General features: G+C 36.1%; 1 protein-coding gene across 1 annotated transcript in view; it reads right to left on the bottom strand.

Annotated features, from left to right (window-relative positions):
* Positions 1-14735: 14735 nt before the first annotated feature.
* LOC124555016 (adiponectin receptor protein) overlaps positions 14736-16781 on the bottom strand; it is a 95813-nt gene continuing 93767 nt past the window's right edge. The window contains exon 7 of the mRNA XM_047128761.1: positions 14736-16570. Coding sequence (XP_046984717.1) covers positions 16406-16570 — 165 coding nt within the window. The 3' untranslated portion in view covers positions 14736-16405. The remainder of the gene's footprint in view (positions 16571-16781) is intronic.

Raw genomic sequence — 16781 nt, 5'->3', positions numbered from 1 at the left:
GAGTTTTGTAAAGACACTCAGTTTTAATTAGATGTGAAGGGAACGGAGCAGCAGCAAGGAAAACCTTTAAGACTGTTTCAAACAGTTTTCCAGAAAACTTCAAATCAGAAAATTTCAAGTAACTTCAAGACGACTGATACGCATGTATGAATAGCTGCAATCATTAAAAAGGCATGTATTGTAATTGCACATGGATTTCTTCCTACCAAATTGTGATGATATTAGTGATACAGATGGTGAACACTTTACTGTGACATTTTACTGATGAAGTAAAAGTACAAAGGGAATTAGAATGCTTCTATGTTAAGTAATTATTGTTGGATGGTGAAAAGGGTCACACTTGCATCAAAGTACTATAGGTAAATAAAAAAAGACACTTTAAGGTGTTCTGTATTTTTCAATCTTTTAATGTGGGTTGAAATAATAAAACTGAGTGTGTACTCACCCATAAAATGTGATAAAAACAGTGGTGCACACATCAGTAAAAGCAATGCAGTCTCATTCTTGGCACTTTCAGGATTTTTGAGAAAATTAGGTACTTGAAGGTTATCTGTATTACTATCTGTTGCAGTTAACCAACAGGAAACATAGTGCAGCGTTGAAGGGAGATGTAAAGAGTAAATCGATGCACACCCAAGAAGAACACAATAAATTTTGTGTACATTCCAAAGATGTCTAATGTTGCAGTTGCTTCATTTTTTGCACCAAGAACAAAACTTTAATGTTGTACAGTGGAAAATCTGGGACAGTATACAATAATATGGAATAGGATAGAGTGCTTGCTACTCACCACATAGAGTTGGTGTTGAATGGCATACAGGTATATTGAAAGAAGACAGCTTGATTTTATAAGCTATCAGACAAAGTCCTTCATCAGATGTATACAAAACTCACACACATGCATAAATGAAGAGTAGAATGTCAAAAGAGAAAGGTAGTCTTTTTTTAATTGCTGATTCAAATATGAAGTTTGTGTGTGCCCTGAAGGCTAGACCACTGAACGATTCAAGGGGAGGGGGCAGGAGGGAGGGATGACAAAATCTTGTAATAGTGTAAAAACTTTCTAGTATGAACAAGGGACAAACAGCTGCAAAATTTTTGAGCTGCAGACTGGTTCAAGCTTGCAGTTCCATATTACTACAAAACATTGTTGGCAGGCTGTGAAAAACATTGGATTACACAAATCGAGTCGTATGGCTTAACTTGCGCAGTTTGACAGTATAAGTCTTTTAAAAGAAAAATGTTAGCCTAAAGCTGAGGCATGTGCTGAGGTGGTGTCTGTACTGTAACCAAGTTTCACTGCATTTGCAATTTCTAGTGTACCTTCTATGTGGCAGTCATATTGGGCATATTCAGTTGTGTGAGGCACCTAATATCTCAAATTCTTAGTTCATGTGTGTACTACTGATGTGTCTCTTCACTTACCGAGCGAGGTGGCGCAGTGGTTAGACACTGGACTCGCATTCGGGAGGACGATGGTTCAATCCCGCGTCCGGCCATCCTGATTTAGGTTTTCCGTGATTTCCCTAAATCGCTCCAGGCAAATGCCGGGATGGTTCCTTTCATAGGGCACGGCCGACTTCCTTCCCCGTCCTTCCCTAATCCGATGAGACCGATGACCTCGCTGTCTGGTCTCCTTCCCCCAAGACCAACCAACCAACCAATCTCTCCACTTAACAAAATAGATATATATGTGAGTAATTATTCTTGATGGTACATCAGCAATTAAAACTAATAAAATAATATCCACCATAAGTAAAAACGCTTTTCTTATACACAAAATTGGTAACGGAATTTCTGAGAAATTATTCTCATAACACAATTAAGAGGTGCACAAGACCATGAAATGTCAATACCCCTGTCAGATTCTCCAATTTTTGACCACTGCATGTTCCATAAAAGAGAATCAGCTTGGTGAGTATCCAGTTATTGCAAAAGAACACAACAGATTTAATTCAAGCAAAGGTGTTGCAGTGAAATGTCACTGAGCATGAGATACTGTTAAGTCAGGCTGTTCTATTTGTCAATGACGTTAAGTTAAGTGTGATGTTTTGCAGGAAACAGCTGTCTCCATACATACTTTCGCCACTGTCACAGTTATCCATTGCAGTTAGTATCAAAAATGTAGGAATACAATTGTTGGATTCAAATTCCACTGTAGTCATGGGCACTGTAGTAAGGACAGAAACACCTTGTTCGCCACAACAAAAGGAAGTTGGGTTACAGATCAATGCCCCAGTGATGGAGTGGTCCTTAGAGACAGAGCGCAATCTCAGTTGGATAAGGATGCGGAAGGAAATTGACTGTGGTATGTTCTAGAAAAATATTCACACATCCTCCCTGAGTGATTCAGGGAAGTCACAGGAAACCTAAATCAGTTTAGCCAGGTGGAAATTTTGAAGCCTGTTTCATCCAAATGCTCTGTATTTATCAAGTAAGATATGTGCCAATTATTCAAGCAGTCATTTTATTTTAAAACGAGTGCCCATTTCTTATCAAAGAAATATAATTTATGATGAAAGCTGTGCAAAGACAAGAAAGCAGTTTGAGCTACTCAGCCCCCTCCCCATAAAACATTGTTCAGCCAAGTACTGAAGCCATTCAACAAAGACCAAAGTAATCCATAAACATAAACTTCATATTTAAGCATGCACTCAGTAATGTGTGCATTGTTATCACCAAACACTCAATTATCTTGTTAGTCCACAAACTTTAGAGACTGTATAAATAAAATTATTTAAATAAAAATGAAATTTTAATATACCATGTTTTTACATCAGAGTAGAAAGTATAAAATAATTTCTCTTAGCCCCATACAGATTCTTAACCCCATACAGATAGTCGTGAAAATTTGTGACAGTGAATAGCTATGTAAATACTTGTAGGATTTAAAATGAGAAATGTGAGGTGCGAACAATAGATAGTAGCAAGGAGGTGAACTATTCATGCATCAATTATGTATTGCATGTGCCCCACAGTTCTTGTTTGAAATCATGAAAGACTGTCCATAGTTATTTAAAATTCACAGTCACAAATTTTCAGGGCTACCTGTATGGAGTCAGGAATCTGCATAGTCTGATTTAAAATGTGGTATATTAAAAATTTGTTTTATTTAAATAATTATTTTCTGCGTTTTAGTCAGGTGCATGAACTGTTCAATTAATTTCAAGCAATTTGATGAGATTACAACAGAAACCTGTGGTAAATTTTCGGATTTATTTCAGTTTCTCTTCATCTGGCTTCACCAGCACATTGCTTCCTCCTATGCATATCTCGTGAAAAGAGAGCTTTGAGCTCACACAGAGGCTTGTCTGCATTTGTTCCTCCTGTGAACTATTCCCCACTAGAACAGGAAAAGGAGGTAATGGCCACACATCAGAAAAGAAAGGAAGTTCATATTGCATTACCATCCAGTTCTGAGCTATGTTTAAAATTAGTTAGTTCAAAATAAATTCCAAAATTTGTACTGAATTGACAGACAAGAAAATGACCTAATAAAATTGCATTAAAAACAAACAAAAGTTAACTTGGTATTTTTAACACTTAGTGTTCTACATAGTCTTTCCCCCTCACTGAGTGCAACACACACAATGTTCGTACAACTAAGTAAAACTGTCAGAAAAGTCCTTGTTTAGGATGTTCAACTTGGGCATCCCATTAGCTTTAATGTTGGTTATGAAGTCAAAGCTTTGACTTTTCATGTGAATTTCTGTACTTTGTCGTTTACCAAATCTTGTCACATCTGATAACTTTTTCAATAAAAGAACATTCCACATGTTGCATTTGAATCAAGTTGTGGCAGGCATCCATACATCATCATTTATGTTCAGGAGTCAAGGTGTGTGGGACGAACTGCACACACACTTTTATCTTCTTTGAAACATTCTGGAGAATGTCCTTTATACTTATTTGATTTTGAGATGTTCAGTTCATTGTTCCAGTGTGATTAGTGACACAGTGTTGCCACACTACAGCACTGTGTCCACTAAATAACACAGCCTGCTCACAGTGGACTGTTTGAAAGCATATCCGTTGTTTACAGTTGTTAATACAAGCTGCCACGATAGTTACTGGGCTGTTGTTGTCTATACACCAGGTATAAAATCAGTCTCATAACATTCTGGACAGATGGAGTATATAAACTTCCCTATTATTACTGGGGGAGGGGGGGAAACACACCACCCACCAGGAGATCTACACATCCAACTCACCTGCGCTAAGCGGTTATGATCTTTACTGGTAGGACAGACTGAATGAGAACTGTTACTGATAAACAAAACAAGAAATGAATCACTGTGGAAATTTAAAAAAGCTAAAAATGATCTGATAGAGGTACATGAAAATTACTTAAAAGATAGAAGACAGGCCAGTCATGAGGCTTACAGCAGGAAGAGGAAAGCATATACTACAATAAAAAAGAAAATCAAAATCTAGCTGCCAAAAACTGGAAGTAGATTTCAAACCTCTCTAAAAACAGTCTGGAATTAAATCAATGACAATATGAAAGAATTGTATCTTAAAATATTAACAGGAGAGAGGAAGGAAGTGAAAGATCCATGAAAAGTATGTAATACTTTCAATCGGCATTGTATATTAATAGTGGAGAAACTGCTTAAACACAACATTGCAGTACCAAAGAGCATGGGAGGACCCAAAAGGGTGACTGAAAGTTTATTTCTGTTTCCAACAGGTGACTTGAAATTTCAAATATTATTAGGACACTAAAAAAGTTACAGTGTGACTCGATGGCATATTATAAAAAATGATTAAATACTGTGATAAATGTCTTCCAAACCTCTGACATTTTTGATAAACCTGGTAATGAAGAAGTTTGCTCATAATGGAGCAAAGTAGTACCGATATTTAAAGGAGACCCATGCTACTACAGACCCATAACTTGTTACAACTGTTCTGTCTAAAATAGTAGATGCAGTCTGTACTGACAGAATGATTATCGTAGAAAAATGGTATCATAGCATGTTTTTAGAAAGTGGAGATCCACAAAGACAGCAGTGGTAAGTTTCCTAATAATCATAATTAAGGCTTTGGATGATAAGAGGAAAGTATCCAACATATTCTTAGACATTTAGAAAGCTTTCAGTTGTGTTTGCCACAGAATTCTCCTAGAGAAATTACACTGCTATGTCATAAGAGGGAAAGCTGCTAACATTATAAAAACTTTTGTTGAAAACAAACAGCAGTGTTTAGAAGTAAAATATAGATCTTATAATACCAAAACACTGTCTAGTCCGATTTTCTGGAAGTAAAGTACAGAGTAGCTTGGGATTTGATACTAGGAGCTCTACTCTTTGTGTTGTACGTAAAATACATTCACACTGCTTTGAATGAAAATATGACTATGTACAGTCAGGAACTCTGTTAGTGTGTAGTGATATGGTAAAGCACTTGGTAAGGAGAGCCAGTGAGGAATGGTAAAGGCAGAAAGATATTTCAGAGGAAATAACCAATTCATAAATAAAAAGAAAACTATATGCACAAAATTTTGAACAAACAGAACTAGAAAAACAGAGGATTTTATTCTTAGCATGGAGGATGAGACACTTACTTTAGAAGTGAGTGTGATGACTGAGTGGTCCCAGGATGGTACTGTGTATCGAGACCAATAGCCAGAAGGCAAAATAGAATATTGTTGCTATAGAGTAAAAGAAACATTATTGACATGGAAAAACCATTTTGGCAAGATCTGCCCAAAAATAAGTTCAGACGTATTTATGATGAAGAAAATGTCCTTTATTATTGTTGTTGTTGTTGTTGTTTATTTGTTGGGGGCTATCTAGGACCATGTAAAGTCTTGTCGCACTGAGCCTGGTTTTTTTCTGAGTCCAGATTTCCCTCATTCATTGTGAGTGGGCCTGCTTGTGCTCTTCTGTCCAAAGGACACCATGTCGTCTTTTCGGTTGCTTGGCTCTGGTTATTCCATTTGTCACTATCTTCTTTTGGAAAAGTAGTCATCTTCGGGTTTGATATGTAGCATCTGGAGGTCTTCTTTGGGGTTTTTAAACCATGGCATCATAGTTTTTGGTTTTGAATCAAAAAAGAGAAATATATTTTTGATTAACCTACTTCCGTTCATTCATTTGAGGTGACCATAAAATCGTACCCACCTTTTACGGATTGTGTCTGTAATTTTTTCTATGTCCTTTTTTAGTGGATACAAAAATATTACTTAAAGTGTACTATGGACTTATCTTCCCACATGTATTGTATTGTATACCAACATGGGGAGGTGCAGTGGATCACATACACATTAAAAGAATTTTTAAACTCTGAAAAGAAGCCATAATATGCATAAGGAAACTAACACTGCTGAGGTGCTGTGTAAATAAATTTAAAGGATTTGAAATATTAACTGTAGCTCTTTTGTACATAATGAGACAATTCTGCTTTAATGATAAACTGTGCAGCACCATTAAACAGACACTCTCATGAAGACAACACAATTACATTTGCAGCAAAAGGCTGAAAGTAACAGATAAAGACCTAATAAGCACAGGGAGCTTATTTTTTAACAGACTGCCACTAAGCATAAAAGAAATGACCACTTACATAAGCATTTTGAAGGATCACCTTATCCCCAGATGTTGGTGTAAGGTGAAGGAATCTTTGCAGCCAGATTCATAGACTAAATGTAAAATAAAAACTTGTCACATTCTCTGGGTTCTGGTCAATTAGTATTGTTTTTGTAAATTGGGAAGAACTTTTTGTTTCTGTACAAAATAGTATGCTGTGACATAACCACATTAAGGCATGGGAAGAATCTGTTTTGTGTAAGAATATCACTGCTGCAGAGGTACTTTTATTATATAGTATACTAAAATTCTTACTGCTATAGAATTAAAAAAAAATCATATGATGTGTGTAATGTGAGCCTGAAGATTTTTAATTATGCATATTTAATATTATTCTGCATATGTTGTAAATTTGTTCGTCATAATATTTAATTATTTTGCCAATGTAAAAGTATGTTCTGGTTTCTGTCTTTGTATGTCACTCGAAACATATCTGTTGAATGATGGCCATCCAATAAGTGAGTTTCCCACTTTTATTTCTCTGCAAAATAAACTGTACCTATGACCTGAGGATTGGAACTTTGACTGGTACGTGCTGACAATGCTCACTCTGTCTTACAAGTACATTGCGTTTTTTCACAGCATTCGCTGTTGATATCTCTCAGGAGTTAACTTTTATCTATGGGGGAGGCAGTGTGAGTGTTCAGATGGTTTGATGTCGGTGGGTATAGTTTGTGGAAGTGTGTAAAGATGTGCACAATGAACAGCACATAGGGATGCCCTCTACTGTGACATGTAATGACGCCATTATAGCGATCACAGTATTATGGAGGAAGATTGTCGCATTACCTCTGGGGCCTACAATTGTATGTGCTCATTCATTGCACAGATACTGACAGACCATCTTCACTACTGAAAAGTCTGTACAAGATGGGTGTGACATTGCTGAGTGATATCCACAAGCAGCAATGGACAGGTTTGGCCCGAATGTTTCTGGAAATGCGTCAGAGGGTGGGAGAGTTGCTCGTCAAATGGTTTGTTACTGGGGATAAGACGTTGATCCACAGTTTGACTTCTGAGACAAAACGTCCGGGTGTGGTGTGGAAGAAATGTGGCGAAAGTGGGCAAAGGTCACACATTTGGCAGGAAAAGTTATGGCAATAACACAATGAATGCAGAGGAATCTGTAAGATGTCATCAAAACAAAATGTCCTGGACTTTTGTCAGGCTAAGTTGTTTTCCTTCATGACAATGCGTAGCCTCATCTAGCTCAAATGACCCAAGTTGAGATCAGAAGATTCAACTGGGAAGTGTTCCTGCATCCTCAATATTCACCAGATCTTGCCCCCAAGCGATTTCACATGTGTTCACACAACTCAAGCACTTCAGCTGATGATGAAGTCCCATCAACAGTGAACAGCTGGTTACGAGCACAGGACTTGACCTGGAACAGCACTGGTTAGGAAAAAATTGTCATGTTACCAAAAATGTTTGGAAAAACATGACTATGTAGAAAAGTAACAGCAGCATTGTACAATGCCAATAAAATCATTTCAGTATGATAAATTGTGTGTAATGTTTTTTTATATAGAATAGGGAAACTTATTTATTGGACTTCATCCATACATATATTGGACAGCATTTATACAATGTAAACTGACTAAATGAAATGAAAGACAGAGCTACAATTGAAATGGTAGTGATACATTTCATACTTTACCCATCACTATGACTATCCATGTGCAAGCTGTTGGTCTTGTGCAATACAAATACTGTTTCCTCCATTTATTTGTCCAATTCTTTTTGCCCCAACAGTTGAGGTATTGAAAGGTTCTTACAGGCCACCACAATATAAAGATAACAAACTTTAATAAGGCAATAGGATACTTTTCTTCCATTGATCTGTGTATTATTGATCTCCACATACTTTTTGCAGCTACTTTAATCAAAAGCACAACTGCAAAATTTATAACATGAGACCTATTGTGAATATATCGTACAACCATATGAAGGAAACTTTCTTAATGGATAAGGAATTGCACTAAATGTGTCAATATTGATCACAACAAATCACTTTTGTGAGCAAGACATGCTTACAGATGACCTCCTCAAACTGATTACATTGTACATGCCATGTTCTCCATTTAGAAGGGGGATATTCCTATTTGTAGAATTAATAAAGTGAGCACTGTACATTATTAAGTAATGCTGGCCCAATCCCCTTTGTTTCTCCCGGTAGGTCTAGTCCTCAGTAATAGATTAACAAATAGATCTGAAGTTTAAAAAAGGATAAACTAATAATTAAGTACTGAAATAGAATACCAATGATTGTAATGAGGATATCCTGGCAGCATGTGAAACCCATAGAATGTGGACAGAATCACTTAACAAAAGTAAATAAAGATTATTCTCCTGTAGAAAAGGAGAAATGACAATTTGTTTCATTATATAGTCAGGTTTGTTTGTTACCAATGTAGTTATGATAGACGAAAATTTCATTCACTGCTCAGAATGTTTTATTGGGCAAGGTACCTCTCATTCTTTTAATACAAATTCTTATTTTTTAAATTGACCCAATGATGCCATCAAACCTGCAGTACAGCTGAGCTATTCATTATAACAATGCATACAGCCTCAGACAACTTCAAACACACATCATTCCTCAATACTTCAGTAGACAACTTCATTACCCATTGATTATTACTGACAAAGTTCACCCCATTCAGTATAACTGTGATCATTGGTATGACAGAATCCAGTGTCTGATTTCAGAATCTGTCTCCCCATGATGTTAACCAACTGGTATCATTCCATGTCTCCAAGTGTACCTTCTTTCTAGCACTTCTGTATTTGCTAATTCCAGCTGAAGTTTCTTGCAGACCTCAAGAAGTCTTTCTCCTCTCTCATTCCTACTATTGAGCCCATATTCTCCTATAACTACCTCCTAGCTGCACACGTGTTTATGCAAGCAACTGACAGTGTTAGAGTACATTCTCCCACCTACAGTTTTGTTTTCTTGTCCTTAGTTGTCTGATATATCTGTTATTTGAAATAGTGGCCAAACAACATTTGGCACAATAATGTTAAGGGAGGAACAATGAAAAATTTACTGATGATCAACTGCTAAGTGCATCACAAGATAGTGATTGAGTTCAGAGGGAGGGAAACAGACTAGGAAAACTAAAATTTTGAAAATGCAGAAATCTGGCATAACAATGATGTGTCAGTGCAACTTTCAAATATGTTTTGTGACATTAAAGAATCGGAAGTACGTACAATGACTGATGAAATTTATAATTATCAAGAACCTGCACTGGCACAAGTAAGCAAATGGAGAGAGATAAGAATCCACATGGTATGCAATAACTTCTGTTCACGAAAGAAAAAAAAAAATTAAATTTATTCAAAGTAGGGAGGAATATATTAAGCCCAGTGCTTACAGAGGACATGATTCAGATTCTAGTTCGAGAAACAAATGGCAATGTAGTGAAATTATGCACGGGTTTAGAATTTGTGATGAGAAACCTGTAAGACTATATGAAACATACTTTCGTGGGAATTTTATTACAGACATGAGACTTGTAATTGGACAAATTAAGATTACTCAGAGATCTGCTGTTTGGAAAGAGAGGCATAGCAATGGGTATGAACACAGGCAGATATACCATTATTTTATACTCATTACATTTTGTTAAAATTCCACACTCAGCACATTCAAAATCAGATGATGAATTACACAAAGTATGATCTATACCAATTTATTTCAAGTGTATCAAGATGCGTATCTGTGAATGAACAATTCTTTGATGGGGGAGCTTGTTATTTACACAATATATACAAAATGCATAAATGTTACAGGTAGATGTACATGCTGCACATTCTGGATGGGTGGTTTTTATAAATAAATTCTTAATGACATGAGGAAAAATGCTTTGCATTTGTTGCAACAGAGCTGCGTGTTGGCCTTCATATTGACATTGATAATTATTAAAAGAGCTTTGTGTTAAACTCTAATCTGAAAACTCACTGCAGTGGTATGCCAAGGTAAAACTGGTGGCATACTCCTAGATAAGTGTACCCAAAAAGTTAGGAATATTTACTGGTCTGGATGTTATTTGTAGTATTCATGTGAACAGAATACCATCTGCTTCATGTAATTAACATGTTACTTTTTAGTTTGGACTATCTGTATAATAAATACCCAGGACACACTAAACCAGATGATTATTTACAAAAGGTGCAACCTATTCTAAATTATTTCAGACAGTAGTAAAATGGTGCTGTATGCCGATAGAATAAAAATAATAGGCCTACTTCCACCAATGGAGATCCAAGGTAGTATCACACACACACACACACACACACACACACACACACACACACACATTGTTCTATCGATCTGATTGTTTTAACTACTTGACAGTTACACATGACTGATAAACATTTTGTAATAATGGGAGTTCTTATATTCTTAGAGAAAGATTGTTCTTTCATATGTACTGTGTTTGAATTTTTCTGTTCTGTTTTTAAAGACTAATTTCTTTGACTTGGCAACAAATCTGTGGCATAGTTGCAATAATGCTCATGACATTTGTAACAAGCAGACAGAACTTCATGTTTTCTTTATTGAAAGGTTAGTTACAGTATATTAACTGGCAATGGGAATGAGGGAGGAAAGAGTTTAGACTTATTTCTTCATGCAGATAATGATAATCTTACACAGCAGAGTCTGACTACAAACAAGGTTGTCACAACACTTTTGCAGTGGCAGCAACTTTAGTAGCGTGACAATCTTCTCCCTCCTCCTCCTCCTCCCCCCCCCCCCCCCAAAAAAATAGAACTAACATAACCAACTGATAATACAAATGTGTGAAAATTTTTTTAAAATTTAAGGATGTAGAATCTGTGGTAGTGGGTGCTGTTCCAAATTCTTACATATTTCATCTTAAATTTACTATAATTCATTCATATTTAAAAATTATGGTGTACGGCAGTGTGGGTCTCCCTCACTGTTCCCCTACACTGTCAAGAAGTATGGGATTTCATTCATTCAAAAATTACCTGTGCTAGGTTGGTTGGTTTTGGGGAAGGAGACCAGACAGCGTGGTCATCGGTCTCATCGGATTAGGGAAGGATGGGGAAGGAAGTCTGCCGTGCCCTTTCAGAGGAACCATCCCGGCATTTGCCTGGAGTGATTTAGGGAAATCACGGAAAACCTAAATCAGAATGGCCGGACGCGGGATTGAACAGTCGTCCTTCCGAATGCGAGTCCAGTGTGTAACCACTGCGCCACCTCGCTCGGTTTACCTGTGCTAGTTCAGGTACCACAGGACACTTATAGGGTGTAATTCAAGGAGTAAACAATTACTCTAAATAAAAAAATATTTAAAAATCTTTATTTCCAATATGCTAGAGCACAGCCCAAACATTAAACAAGAATAATATAACTGTCGAATTATATTTCAACATGTACTACTTCCAACAATCAAACAATTCTTTCTCAACATTACATTAAAGAAGACATTTACAATTACAAATATTGTAAACAAAAAGTTGCAGCTTTACTGACATAACAGAACATTTACTCTACAATTTACAAGTATGTATATACTTCACCACTTAACTAAAAAACCAGTGCGCTAAACAACTTCTAAATTGATTTAAAATCAAATACTTTTGGGAAGTATTAAAAAAATAAGTATTTCCATACATAAAAATCTGAAAAAATAAGTCTCTCTGAATTACACCTCAAGATACAGCACTAATCATCAGTAATGCTGGAGATCAAGTTCCACTTTCAGGATATTGCTATGTAAAAAAATTACTCTTAGATCTTGCATTTAATTATCACAAATTTCAATTTTATGCATTTGACTCGACACAACTGCACAATATTAGGTTTTAAATTCACAGTGATAAGTGAGATTGAACTGTTGTGTTAGAATTGGCAAAATCTGGCAACTGCAAGATAAATTTTAATGTAGTCCAGTCCATCTTGTGGCACATTTCTTTTCAATCAATATCCATTACTATGACATGAGAAGCATCTCATGAAACATCACAGCACAAAAATTACAGCACTTTTAAGTACTTTACAATCAATATTTTTCAGTTTCACTGTTGGAACAGTGTCACTATAACTTTAAATAAATATCACTGCACATTACAGAATTTAATATAAATATTCAACACCTCTTTGATAACCAATATACACACATATACAGAATAATATGTAAGACAGAATAATAAAGGGAGTTGCTATATAATACACTATACAGTTATACATGAAATTTGTATGGGTTTGTTCTCAATGCAATGAGTTGTGGCAAAAATCCAGCAGTACATCAAGATTTTACTAATTTCTTTTTCTCTCTCTGAGAACTGTTTATTTTATTGTAAGTGTAAATACTGTTAATGCCTAGGCACATTCTGAGGAAAGAATCATTTTATGCCAAATGTTCTTTTGAGATACCATACACATTTCAAGTAATTGGTATTCACATGGATGCTTTTCAGTAGACAACCATTTAAGCTGGGTTACTACGCATTTCTCCACTATTCGAGTTCACTTATGCACACTGTTTCGCTGGCTGTATTTTCTGTGCTGCAACTGTTGGTAATGACTCAGCTGCAGAGGATGTACCAAAAAAAATGTAGCATTCCTAATTCAAAACCCAAACTATCACAGGCTACAACAAGAACATGAACATCTGTTTCACTGGTTGTGTTTGCTGTGATGGCAATTTGAGTCATGCAACACAGTCATTGCTCATATGAAATATTGTAGTACTGCAAACAATTTAATTTGTCCATTCTAGCTGGTTCATTACCAACAGTTACAGCACAGAAAACAGAACTAGTGAAACAAAATGTGTAAAAGCAAACTCAAATTGTGGAGGGCAGCATAGTGATGAAACCAGAATACATGTTTCACTTTTTAATTGTACTAACATTAAAATTACAAAGGTTTCAATGCCACACTACTGCAGAGAAACCATGACAATTAAACAAAACACCAGAGGCACGTTAAGATATCAGCTTTTCTTGAAATTGTGTTGTCAAAAACATTAGTTATTTCCTTTACAATCATTTATACTGGAAAACATGCCGCCCCCCCCCCCCCCCCCCTCCTCCTGAAACACAATTATATACAAAAATCAGTATAAAAGTCAATAAGAGGTTCTCTGGGCCATGAATTCACAGTTTAAGTACAAACAAAGTGTTTGAACTATGCACAGATGTTTTTCCATCTTCAGTGCAGTGTATTGCACTAATTAATATTAGGAATGCATTTAAGGCAAACTCTAATCAGATTACTCTGAAAGACCTGTTCACAACAACAGACTGCAATTTGAGGCCTGGGGATGTAGCTTGCCACATGGAGTAGTTTAATTACAAACTGTGCGAGTTGGTTCTTTTGTTTATTGTGAGTTCAGAATCATTTACCCTATTGTCTTCTCAGGACCAATAGCATTAATTACACATTCCCTAAACTCAGGCCATTGTCCTAATAAAGAATTTTTAAGAATAACAAGAACAAATTTATGGGCTTTTGTTTTATGAGTGGTTTTAGTTTGTGTGTTTGAATTCTGAATAAATTAAGAAACATTCTCCACTCTGAAGCAGATAAAAAGTTTAATTTACTGTTATCAAGCAGTATAATGGGAATATTTATTCGAGCTAAATTTAGAATCTAAATCATCAAAGTGAACAATAGAAACTGGTTTGATTAGAAGGACGCACAGAACTCAAGATTTTCTTTAAAATTTTTCACTAATTAAAAGTCAGACCATCAAGCTCTATATTCCATTAAAATAACAAAAATACCTTATTTAGCTCTGTTCATCCAAATATTCGACAATACATTTCACAAACAAGTCAAATTAATATGCAGTTTTTAAATACCATAAATGATCATCTTACAGCCCTACAATTAGCTTGTGAAGAAAACAGCCTAGTTCCAAGATTTGCCAATACACATGCCAGTTTGTGTTATTTCATCATCTGGTTTGAATGGCCTAACCCAAAGAATTTTCACCTACACTTTATGTTTGTCTGTGCATTACAACAACTTTCACACCCTGTTAGCTTACTGTGCTTTATTTAGCAGTGGTTTTCGTATTTTCTACCCTGGCACATGTGCCACACTGCCTCTCTTTAGAGTTCACTGAGTTAAGGTAGCAGTTTGTCAACCTCCTCCTCCCCCCCCCCCCCCAACCCAAACACACACACACACACACACACACACACACACACACACACACACACACACACTTGACAGCAGATACAGAATTACAAGACACTTGAACAATGGCATACAAGAAATTTACAAACTGACACTGCAGATCAGTCTGACTGCCCACAATGTCATGTACTTCAGTGATATGCCGAGTATAGCCATAGATACTCATGTAAAGTACCTTAAGATAATAGTCCAACAGTACTTTATTTCAATAAATAAGTGACTAAGTATTTCTTTCTCCTGATCTTTGCGGTCTTCTACAAGAAGGGTGTAAGTCTAATTGGCCCAGTAAATCCCGTATTAAATATCCAAAGGTGCTGGGTTCAATCCCCAGTTGCTCCTGCATTTTCCCTGTCACTTCTTGCACCTCTGCAAAGATTTATTAATGTGAAAAGCGGCAAACTGCACTGTGGTCTGGAGTCCACGTGGAAATGTAGGTCACCTTATAAATGGCAGGGTCACTAAGTTCAAAGATTGGAGGAAGACAAAGACAAACCACCTCCAATGGAACTAATTCTAGGAAAGCACAGCAGTGTATTCATATTTTTTTTACAGTTACTTCATACAAAAAATAAGGTTAGAGTTTAATACCTCATTGATGGCAAGTTTATTAGACACACTGCACTTGCTCAGAATGGACAATGATGGTGAAGGAAACCAGCCACATATATATGTTTGACAAATGTGCCACTTATTTTTGCAGGGTTATTTCCTATTACACTGCTGGTGTTTCTCTCAGAGATCATACGCTCTTCTAGATATGTTTTGTGTGCATATATATATTACTTTGTTACATTTTCACACACTGAGCACATATGTGATCTCTCAGTCTTTATGTTGATGTTTCAAACAAAGTTATATTTTTGTGAAGTTTTATGTAGTGAATGTAATACCACTTTACCACTACAACTACAATGGTGATGGCAAACATGTAAAAGTAAAGTAGTAAGAGTTAATACTTAGAACATACACATGACAATTTTTAACATCTACTGGGTATACCTCCTGATCTGTTTACAATTCCAATGGTTCTGTATACTAAAATAAAGTCAATCATTCTTAAGTTTTTGGGCCAAATGACATTTCTTTAGACACCAAAGCAAAACATATAGATTTAAAAGACACGCACAAAGATCTTGCAGGGTAATATATATTAGCCTACAACAAAGCTTCAAACAATGTGATATTTGACATGATAATTCTTTGACTCAGCAAAAGTAAGCTTGTGCGCAAATGAACAGGGAAAGGTGTGATAATTTAAAATGCTACACAGACATGTGCAATGCTAAGTGTTGCATAACAGCCTTGATAACTTACCAAAAGAGACATTGTGTTTCACTAGGTATGGTCATATTGATCACAAGTGACTTATTACACAAACATATTGGAAGGTGAAAAGTCTTAATCCCAAACAGTGACCACTACTGGTCACCCAGCTTACTATGATGACAACTCTTTTTGCTGTTATGCTTGAAGTACTTTCCCATGACTGCAGCACCATCTTTCTCTTTATAACACGACCTTCAGCAACTTAGTTGCTGAATCATTTTCATTAACCAATCTCACATGTAGAGTACTGACCATCATGTCAACTGTCCAGTCACGTATTTTCACAGTCTCATACATCCAACAATTACAATGACTGCCTGTTGATACTATGAATTTCAGAATCAAGTGGCGTGTCCCGAGTTTGACATTCTCCAACATTTAGCCTATACATAGCCATTTCTGTTATACCATGGTAGTGGACAAATGCTGCAGCTATGACCAATACGTGGAAGATCTGATGAGACTGAAACTGAAAGACAAATATCCGACTTACTACCTGTTCTAAGGAACAAGGATTAGTTCACAAGATTATATTACCCCAATATTGCAAGTTTATAATACAACTAAAATCTGTCCATTACACACTCACAGTTATTTTTAATCAGAAAAATTAAACTTTTTGCATACATGAAGAAACATCAATATTTAATTATCAAGGAAACATAGCATGCAGTTGCTTG

This window comes from Schistocerca americana, chromosome X (genome assembly GCF_021461395.2).
Source record: "Schistocerca americana isolate TAMUIC-IGC-003095 chromosome X, iqSchAmer2.1, whole genome shotgun sequence".
NCBI lineage: Eukaryota > Metazoa > Arthropoda > Insecta > Orthoptera > Acrididae > Schistocerca > Schistocerca americana.
This window is presented reverse-complemented; position numbering and strand designations above follow the sequence as displayed.